The following is a 10,896-nucleotide window of genomic DNA, read 5'->3' as shown; positions in this document are numbered from 1 at the left end:
AATACCGGCCTCTGTCCAGTATTTCTTACGTCCATGGGTTAGATCGAAAAAATTTAACAGTTGGCAGCCCTACGAGATAGGCTGTGTAGCACTGCGCGTATATAAAATAAATTTGAAATCGCTTCTAGCCTAACCATCTTCACGCGATCGACTTTATTTGAATTGCACGGCATCGCATCGAATTATGATGCGGCGCCGATTTGTTCGAACGTAATTCAGGACATCGCGATACTGTATAAGCGTCGAATGAGCACGAATTGTCACGCAAATATGATAAATCACATTTACTCACCGTTCACCGGCTGTTCCACAGGCCGCACCACTCGCTCGCCTCGGGACGTCCCATTCCGATCTTGATGCACACAAACTCACACGATATCATCAACGCAAACGTGCGACACTTTATTCGGCACTCCCGATATTCGCTCGCATCCGATAATCATCATCAAGGGCGCAAATAACGCGACGCGACTTCGCTCTATCTTCGCGATCGCGCTATCACTGAACTGTGAAAAATAGCTGTCGCGCACTTTCACCGACATATTATGAAAGTCGCGCGATCATCCTTGGACACTTTCGACGCTCTTTCACTCGCGATATTCGTTTAAAAACGGTTAAAAGACGCGAAAAATGCGGACGTACGACGATCCGTGTAACTGCGTATGACTCCGATTCACGTATGACGCGTATGACGTAGCTATGACGCGTATGACGTACAGTCACGCGCCAACATGGCGGCCGAACCAGTGCGCAGAAACGAATGCGCACTGGTTCGGCCGCCATGTTAGCGCGTGACTGCTACGTCATACGCGTCATACGTGAATCGGAGTCACGCAGTTACACGGATCATCGTACGTCCGCATTTTTCGCGTCTTTTAACCGTTTTTAAACGAATATCGCGAGTGAAAGAGCGTCGAAAGTGTCCAAGGATGATCGCGCGACTTTCATAATATGTCGGTGAAAGTGCGCGACAGCTATTTTTCACAGTTCAGTGATAGCGCGATCGCGAAGATGGAGTGAAGTCACGTCGCGTTATTTGCGCCCTTGATGATGATTATCGGATGCGAGCGAATATCGGGAGTGCCGAATAAAGTGTCGCGCGTTCGCGTTGATGATATCGTGTGCATTAAGATCGGAATGGGACGTCCCGAGGCGAGCGAGTGGAGCGGCCTGTGGAACAGCCGGTGAACGGTGAGTAGATGTGATTTATCATATTTGCGTGACAATTCGTGCTCATTCGACGCTTATACAGTATCGCGATGTCCCGAATTACGTTCGAACAAATCGGCGCCGCATCATAATTCGATGCGATGCCGTGCAATTCAAATAAAGTCGATCGCGTGAAGATGGTTAGGCTAGAAGCGATTTCAAATTTATTTTATATACGCGCAGTGCTGCACAGCCTATCTCGTAGGGCTGCCAACTGTTAAGGTGCAATTTCATTGACGCTAAAAAGTAGCGTCAATGAAAAGGCCGCTTTACACACTGAAAAAGTTAAAACTGTTGAACTTTATTTTATTGACGCCAAATCTAGAGAAAGTCTATTTTAATTTGCCGCTGGTTTCTAGCGTCAATGAAATTGCACCTTGATTAATTGCAACGTCAAATGGGACGCTCCCGATGCTGCCATATAAAGGTACCTTTAATGCCTCCAGCCAATCATCTCTCGCTATTTTATTTTGGCCGAAGCAGGAAATTGATTGGCCACCACGTGAGTCGTAAATACGAAAAATTCGTAAAGTATATACGCATGGAAAAATCAATCAATAATTCGTCTAGTACAAATAATATGGTCGCATTCGAAGGACTCAACCGCTGATGTGATTAATTAATATTTTTTTGTACATGTATTTTGAATCTATATAAATCATGGACGTAAGAAATACTGGACAGAGCATAAAGTACTCTTTTAAACGAGGGGAGTGAAATCTGAGGGGTAAGGGGTTTATTGTCGCGGCCATCTTAGATGCATCAGATTTAGCGTCTATTTTCACGTCGCACGGACGTAAATCGAATAAAATATGAGAGATTCCGTGAAATCATCTATCATCTGAAATTGCTGTGTTATTCCGAATCATTTTTGAATATTAAGAAATTCAAAAATATCACACTCCATGAAATTAATATCCGTCGCCATCTTACATGCCTCATATTCCGTTGCAGTAGACATTTCTTTCCCCTCACCCTTTGAGCTTCACCCCCGCAGCAATACACTCTGTCCAATATTTCTTACGTCCATGGGATATTTTTAGATGAACAGTCTATGTATTTGATGTCTATGACTGTAGGATTGAGAAGTCGCCACCGTCCACTCGCCAATTTGCACAATTTTGATAATAGATTTGCTCTTTCTATTCTAATTTATTTTTAAATTTCTTTAATTGTTAAATAGAATCATATAATATTTAAAGGAATCTCTAGGTGCTCCATTAGGCCAGGTGTACAATAGGCAATTTAAGCTTCAAGCCTTAAGAAATTGACCAATCACAGCCGAGTATTCTCTTCATACTTGACTGTGATTGGTCAATTTCTTAAGGCTTAAATTATCTATTGTAGACCCGGCCGAAAAGCGAGCCATCTCTCAGTCTCCTCTCTGCTTGCAATCTACTCCACGTGTGAACGTGGCTTGAGGAATGTTTCGTAGCATGGCGCGAGTTACGATTGCGGCACCTCGCAGCGATCAGGGTTAGGTCTCCCCGTGGTAGACGTCTTACCGCTAATGTTCGGGCGAGAGTACGGACTCGCGCAGACAGACGTAGACTCGAAGCCCAGCTGGTCTCGGTCGCCAGCCGGTCAGGAGCGTGAAAGAAAATCGTCGGCGACATCAGCGTGACACCTCGCATCGGCGTCCGTAGTGTCAGAGGAAGATTAGGTTAAGCTATGGCTAAGTACCTGATACAGATCATCGTCATGGGGACGCAGGTCGTCGGCAAGGCGTTCGCGCGCGCTTTGCGCCAGGAGATCGCGGCGAGTCAGGAGGCGGCGCGACGAGCTGGCGGGGGGAGGCAGGGAGCGCAACACGCTGCCGCCAACACGAGAACCGGGATATCGTTGGACGAGGCCCTCCGGATCCTCGACGCGGAGCGTCCCGATCAGACGGAGCTGATCGAGCGAAACTACAAGTACCTCATGGAAGCTAATGACAGGTCCAAGGGCGGTTCGTTCTACCTGCTGTCGAAGGTTGTACGCGCTAAGGAACGCATAGACGAGGAATTGAGGAATCAGAGAGCAACGGCACCTCCACCTCCACCAACAGACCCGACGAGCAATCAGGAAGCTTCTAGGCAGCCATGAAACTCACCTCTAGTCTAAATTTACTAATTCTAGAAACTCTTGTACATAAGATATAATAAATAGTGGATTCTAATCTCTTAATTGAAGTGATTTCAACATGGCACAGTTATCCTTTTTATTTGGTACATATTTGTAACATGTGATAAATTATTTTAGAAGCGTCAACTTGATTGAACACTTTAAACTTGTACCTTGATTGAACACTTTAAACTTGTACCATATTGTTTACATATTTAACGTTTCAAATTTTAAATAAGTTCAATGCATTTAATATTTAAGATTCTTATATAAGTATAAAAATACTGTCCTGGATTCTCTTTTTTCTGGATTGAAATATATGATTTAAGGATTAGGAACTATTGCATCATGTTGCGTGGAGATGTAAATGTAAATAAGAGAGATATATTATCCATGTATATATGTACGTATATTCAGGAGATATATTGATTTGTATAAAACTTTTTCAAGTTCTCGCTCTTTTACGAAACTTCTTTTAGCTACAGTTTTCAAATTATAGCGCTATTTTGTTAATCCAGCTACCTTCGCATCTTGTGGTTCGATTCTATTCTGTGCCTGGCGTATGATCAATCGCTCTTGATTGTGGCGTACAGACCATAAGCTTGGCAAGTATTTTGGTTCCATTGTGGTAAGAAAGTGTTCTCTCCACATACGTTCCAATTCAATGAGTCCACCTTCTTTTTTTTGAAAATATTGTACGACCTATTGGATAAGGATTAGAATCAGTATCGATATGAAAAATCCATGTCTGCATATTAGATAAATACCTTCAAGCCATGTGGTTGAAACTTAAATTGATTAGCAATTGGTTGTTGAATTAATGCATTCTTCAATTGTTCGTGCAAAGCATTAAGCAAATCAGGAGTAATTTTTTGCTGTCCTGTGTGTTCTAGTACGCATCTTTCGAGCTCTTCGCGTCGTCGCGGAGGTAACAACATTCTTTCCCTCAAGGCTTTAACAGCGGAGAGTAATTTTCTATAGTTTTGCATGTATTTATCTCGTACATGCGTCATCGGCCCAATTAGTGGTGCATCACACATGTCTGCTAACTTTCTTCTGAGCTGCAGATCATGATTATTGCTACTTTCGTGACAAGGTGGGCACAATAATAATACATCGTGAGATTGATGTGCTTTCATTACCACTAAAAAAAAAATCTGATATTTTATACAATATTTTATACACACAAAAACAAGTATATATATTTATATTTGTGTTATATTGCATAGTTATTACTGCAGTAATACATTCCCATCATCAATCATTCCATATCACTATATTATAATTATTATTGCATTAACACATCCATCATCAATCATTTCGTATCATTTTTGTCATCTTTAATTATATTTATATCACTGTATGATGTATTACTATAGAGAAAAAAAGGTACTTACATGGGAAATATTTTCGATACTCTCGCGGCACGACGTTCTTCCTAATAAATTTCTCTGCACATCCACAGACTACACATTGATTAACTTTTACTTGCGTATAATATTGCCCAACTTCTCCCAATGCTCGACCAGATGGCTCGAAATTTAATCTTACTGTATATGGCTCTGTCTCCACAAGTTCTCCCAATTTTTTCGTAATATACCATTCCGCTTTTTTGCGGTCGCATGTACACAATATATCTCCATCAGGCGCTTGTAAGTAACAATTATGATATAATGGTTTAATCCTTGTAGGAATCGTACTTTTACGTTCGTTGCTATTGTCTTTATCTAATACTGGTGTTTTCTTCTTAATATTTAAAATGTTATTATTAGTAAGACTATCTACACTTGGTGATCGCTGATCTTTGAACCTTAAACAGATATATACTTGCATATTCTTCATGCATATATACATATATATAAATTGAATACATATAATTTATATGAAAAATAATTCATAAATTTTCGTACCTCGTATCAACTGTATTAGCAGGCACGCCATGAATTCGTACGTTTACATCATTGCTTAATATATTATACAAATAAATCCCTACTCTTTGCCAGAATGAATACTTTGCATTTTCCTTTTGCATTATCTACAACAAAATTTAAATATCAAGAATATAATTCATTATAGTGATTATAAAAAATATTGCTTTTTAAATAAATTTCCTTACTTTATGATAAATGATAACGGATGCAAGCGCGTCACAAGCAGCATATGCCACTTGTTCGTCTGATAGGGTGCTAGCGTCCCAGTCACCGCACCTCACTTCTATTATTTTGTCCATCTCAATGTTAAGATATTCTAAACTCATGGCAGCTAAGCTTTTCCGGCTTGGTAAGTGGAGGTTTTCAGCTAAAGATCTTAAATCAAGAGTTCCACTAACTCTACATCCATAATCCTTCACTATCTTCTGTCCATCTTCGAAGGAAGCAACTCCAACTTTAAGGATATGTTTAGTAGCTAATAGTTCCTATGAACAAATACAACATATATTATTAGAAATTAATTTTCTTAATGTTTTATGCATTGTATAAGATGTATACTTTTTGGAAAATATACCTTAAGTTTAGGTGGAACATATCCAATTTTCCCTAGACGGAATAGGGCAACTACTCCATTATACGTAGCTAATTGTAACAGAGAAACTGGCCCTTCTTTGACCCATTCGCAATCAAAACCAAGTACGCCATCAGACAGATTACTATCAAACAAGTATATGTAATTAATTTTAATAATTTTACTATAATGAGATAAAAATCATAAATGATATTTTAAAATATAAAAATATATTTTTATTAAAAGATTTTTAAAAACGAGCAATATAAGAAAGATTTCAATGTAAATTTATATGAAAGAGAAATTTAGGAAAAATTAAAATTCCTGCTCCTTTTTAATTAATCATAATAAAATTTGTTTTCTAGTTTTAATTTTTTTTAAAATCATATACATAAAATATATATAATAAATAAATTTTCTTTCATATAATATTTTAATTTGCTAAGCATTATAATATACAAATATTCTGGATCTTTCTGCAAGAATTTCAAGGGCACATGTGCTATCTTTCTTATACACAACAGTTTGAAATTCAATAGTACTTTTGAAAAAAAAAATGTAAACAATAATTACGAAAACGACCGTTTCGATATTCATATTATGAAAAGTTATAACAGATAATAACGTATATTCGTTCTAACATTTAACGTGCAATTTTCGCACGATATATGAGAATATCGTTTATGGGAGCACATGATAATTATTATACTCTTACCAGCGAATACGTTGTACAGCGTAATCGCATTTCTCCGGAGAGTCTGCCAGAATAATCTTGTCTAATATAAGCTTAATTTCCTTGTTGTCATCGTTACCCTCATTGTTATTTAAATCTTTATCATCTTTATTATCTTGATCTTCAACTGAATCTTCCTCGGATTGATTCTTACAGCTATTATCGTTTTTATCGTTTGGATTTTTATCTCGATTTTTTATGTTTTTATATAAATGTTTGACGCTACGAAGCACGTTGTTGCGATACTTCGATGCCAAAAAGACAAGTCCCACGGTCACGCAAACGAGAAACATATTGTTGCGCGCGGGAACCATTAATTAAAGAGAAATCGTAATTAAGACACAAGGAAAATTTGATTAAAAGCCTCTTATTTACAATTTTTTCCGATTCGTTATATACACGCACGAGTAACTCGTTATAATGTTTTTACAATTTTATAAATATCAGTTATTGAGAAATTCTTCAAATATCACGCCAACGATTACGAACGTCGCGGAAGCGCAACTTGTGAGATTTTTTTGCAATTTTATCAAATCACAGCAATATAAACTTCTCAAATGTTACACACAGATATTTATATAAAACTGACGTATAAGCTAGCGATAATTCAACGTGATAAATCTATTACTACTTGAAATCGCGATCGCGCCTGCCTTGAAATTTCGTATAAAACAATCATCTCGCTGATCAGGTCCGACCCATCCAAATTCAGTTTAACGAGGTTCAAAGAACCCCGTAGCTCTGTAAATAACGACCGGCGTATATGCTACGGGTATCACGCACGACTACGAAGCGACTCCGATCGACCGCGCTTATATCAGCTGTTCGAGTCGATCTTCCCGCTCGATCCTCGAGCGATTTTCGTTCAGTCGAAAATCGAAGTTTTTCGAATTCCACTCTACAAAGAAGTCGAGAAAAATCCTTTCTAAGAGTTTTTCATCTCGGATTTCGTCGATATATTTTTTTAACGTACAAACAAATCATCTCGAATAAAGTGCATAAAATCCGTCTTTTGACAGGAGCGTTCAAGACCACGAGGCCGACAGCGAGCTTGATTGGCCGCGTCATTTCTGCTGCGATCTTTCGATATATATCGAATGGGACACGATTGGTTGATGCTGCTCCTTATATTCAATATGGCGTACTTATCCTTGCGTAGAAAATTCGCATCATCCAGTTATTTCTCGAAGATATATTTCTGATCTTTCTTCGTCGTGCGTGATGCGCTTATTCCTCTGTATCATATAGTATAGTTTCCTATCTACAGTGCTCGTAGATTTTGATTTTTGCGCGTCAATTGCGGCGAAATTCAAGTTTCAAGTTTCGTTTTTCAGAGGTTATAGGCTATTTACGATATAGTGTCCCAGACCGATGAGTTAGTATCGTACTTTCATTCGTGAGGATCTCTGTCGAGGTACAATGATAACTTGCGCGGCCAATGGATGTCCCTCCACCCAGACCACGAGGATAGATGGTAATCCGATATCGTTCTACCCTTTCCCAGACGACGATCTGTAAGTGTATCCCTTCTGCAGGAATGATTAATTGTCGGTGTCGAGTTATTAATTGCTTCTATGGTGAATTGCAGAAGGAAGAATCAATGGCTTCACAATTGCAACTTGGCGTCTGGTATCGTCAATGATAATAATAAACCTCTGCATCTCTGCGAGCTGCATTTTGAGAGAAATAACTTCACTGCATCGAAAGATTTGAAGTCAAACTCCGTACCCACTCTGTTTGGTAGAATTGAAGGTTTGTAAGCTTACATAGAAAGTTATATCTGTAAAAATGTTTTTCAATAAGTAATTTGATAGATTGTTCCATTGTTTAAATATTTGATCATATATATGAGAGAATAAATCGTCTATATATGTATCTTTAATTTTACTTGGATTAAATAATTATTAATCATTTTAATTCTTTATATTATTTATAATTAATAAAAGTTTATATTTATATACATTAAAAATATAAAGGGTTTATATATTAAAAAGAATTTATATACTTTAAATATATTGAAATTATTTATAGATATAGTTATACAAGTATTTTAATTCATTTCTATTCTATATATGTGTATGGTACAGTCTATTTTATTTAGTATACTTATATATAAAGTATTGCAATCATGTATATTTATTTCCTTGCAGAACCTCCAAGGAAACTAAATAAAGTTGAAAAAGTATTAGAAAAAGAACCAGCGAAACAAAAAAAGTTAGATGAACATTCACATACTTTAGTGACACCACCGCAGAGTCCATTCACGCAAGATAATGTAAATCCATTTTTTTAAGAATATATATTGCTATTTTATCTATTTTTTATATTTATATATATTTACATTGCAGGCTGAAGATACAACTAGTGGAAATAAAGCAAATGCATCAGCTGATGAAACAGTGGCTGTCAATGGTTCTGCCACATCAAGTTCTGTATTGCAAGAGAATCTCCAAACAAATACTAAGACATATCGCTTAATAATACAAATCGATAAGATACGAGGTAAACCAGGCCCAAAGTGTAAAAAGATATTGCCTTTATTAATGCTTAATAATGATACAAAAGCGACCAACGAACAAGAAAAAAGCAAGCTTCGGCCATTATTTATTAAGAAACCTTGTGTTCAAGGCAATTGCAAGTTAAGAAGATGTGTATATAATTCAAGATTAGCATTTCAATGTGAACTATGTAATAAATATTACATTACAAAGAAAGAGGAAATCAAAAGCTACTCTTGCACCATATGTAGCAAGAATTTTCCAAATCCACAAGCATTATATATGCATATTAGAAAACATTTTACATGTGATATCTGTGAGACAGAATGCAATTCTCAACCAAGTTATGACAAACATGTAAGATTACATGTGAGTACTGATCCATTATGTCCATACAAGTGTCACCAGTGTAAAAAGACATTTGAATTAAAAGAAAGTGTCAAGCAGCATTGTTTGGAGCATCCTAAGATAAAAGTACAGAAATCTCTTCTTCAAGTTTCACCTCCTCCTATAACTACAATAATCTCTCCACAAAATGATTATCGATGTATGAATTGTAATATTAGTTTTAAAAGTGATCAAGCCTACAGGTAAATTACTTTTATATGAATATTAAACATTTTTTTAAATTATAAATATGTATACTTAGAAAATGTGTTTTTATATATATGTATATAATTATAACTACATAAAAGATGCTTATATATCAAGTTATTAATTTCTCTTTTTCTGTAATAAATTAAATTATAAATAATCAAGATTTTTTTTCCATAAAATAATACATTATATATATATGTATATATATATTGTTTTATGTACTCTAACATAATTTTGAAATATTACAGGAATCATTTAAGTTCTCATGGAAAGAAAGAAGGCTTAAGTTGTAATATTAATGAGACCAACAAAATAATTCCAGTGCCAAATCCTTTAACTGGAAGTCAAATAGGTATTCTCCAACCAGTAAAGTTCAGCTGTCGGGTATGTTCTAAAGAATTTGATAATGTTGGAGAAGTTGACTCGCATACAAGGATTCATTTGGACACTGAGGAAGGTCTTAAGTGTAACATCTGCAAAAAATTCTTTAAGAGCAATGTGGCGTTTAGCGAACACTTGAAGCAACATCTGGCACGTGCACATCCATGTCCAATCTGTTCGAAAGCTTTCATCAACAAAACTACTTTAAAAATACACTTAAAAACGCACTCTGACTCGTAAACTTTGTAAGTTCTGTAAGTAGTAATAAATTTTTATTTCGATTATTTTATTATGGGTACATTTTATGTAAACATTATTTTTTTAAAAATTCACATATATAAAATACAATATTTGAATATTATTTACTCTTATATAATCGATAATTATATCAATCTAGTATTTAATTATAATGTAATAATAATAAAAGTTTTATGTTCATAAAATACATCTATGTTAAAGATAAAATTCAAATCCTTTATTTTAAATATTGAACTTTCAAGTATATTTTATAAATAGAATTGTATTTGCATCATGATTGTTATAATTATTTTTTATTTATAAATTAATTAGATTATGTCGGTTTATATTCGTACGTTTTCTTTATAATGACAAAAAGTTTATGTATATGTATGTGTATAAATATATATATATATATATATATATATATATATATATATATAATCTATCTTTTAGAATATAATAGAAATTTTTCATTGTCAGAAGTTTTTCGAGTATTGTTTCGATATATATATGTAATATATATAATAAATATAAATATATATAATATATAAATATATATAAATAAATAAAATATATATAATATATATAATTATATATATATATACACACACACATACATATATATATACAGGA

The 10,896-nt window shown here is 35.3% G+C and overlaps 3 protein-coding genes across 3 annotated transcripts; 2 read left to right on the top strand and 1 right to left on the bottom strand.

Moving 5' to 3' along the window:
* Nucleotides 1-2,614: 2,614 nt before the first annotated feature.
* LOC105256237 (mitochondrial import inner membrane translocase subunit Tim16) lies at nucleotides 2,615-3,484 on the top strand. Its single transcript, XM_011265983.3, has one exon. It carries the CDS (start codon nucleotides 2,881-2,883, stop codon nucleotides 3,292-3,294), a length of 414 nt encoding a protein of 137 aa, XP_011264285.2. The 5' UTR covers nucleotides 2,615-2,880; the 3' UTR covers nucleotides 3,295-3,484.
* A 199-nt stretch (nucleotides 3,485-3,683) lies between these two features.
* On the bottom strand, nucleotides 3,684-7,350 carry LOC105256238 (exonuclease 3'-5' domain-containing protein 2). Its single transcript, XM_011265984.3, has 7 exons — nucleotides 6,530-7,350; nucleotides 5,818-5,959; nucleotides 5,429-5,728; nucleotides 5,223-5,347; nucleotides 4,710-5,122; nucleotides 4,080-4,456; nucleotides 3,684-4,014 (listed from the first exon to the last, which is right to left on the bottom strand). The coding sequence occupies exons 1-7, from the start codon at nucleotides 6,859-6,861 to the stop codon at nucleotides 3,814-3,816; spliced, it is 1,890 nt and encodes a 629-aa protein (XP_011264286.1). The 5' UTR covers nucleotides 6,862-7,350; the 3' UTR covers nucleotides 3,684-3,813.
* Nucleotides 7,351-7,549: 199 nt separating this feature from the next.
* LOC105256239 (zinc finger protein Xfin) lies at nucleotides 7,550-10,315 on the top strand. The gene is made up of 5 exons (XM_011265985.3): nucleotides 7,550-8,061; nucleotides 8,136-8,299; nucleotides 8,698-8,822; nucleotides 8,896-9,635; nucleotides 9,891-10,315. The coding sequence occupies exons 1-5, from the start codon at nucleotides 7,967-7,969 to the stop codon at nucleotides 10,261-10,263; spliced, it is 1,497 nt and encodes a 498-aa protein (XP_011264287.1). The 5' UTR covers nucleotides 7,550-7,966; the 3' UTR covers nucleotides 10,264-10,315.
* Nucleotides 10,316-10,896: the final 581 nt, after the last annotated feature.

This window comes from Camponotus floridanus, unplaced genomic scaffold (genome assembly GCF_003227725.1).
Source record: "Camponotus floridanus strain SB8 unplaced genomic scaffold, Cflo_v7.5 scaffold119, whole genome shotgun sequence".
NCBI classification, from domain to species: Eukaryota; Metazoa; Arthropoda; class Insecta; order Hymenoptera; family Formicidae; genus Camponotus; species Camponotus floridanus.
The sequence above is the reverse complement of the archived record's forward strand: the minus strand, read 5'-3'. Positions and strand labels throughout refer to the sequence as shown.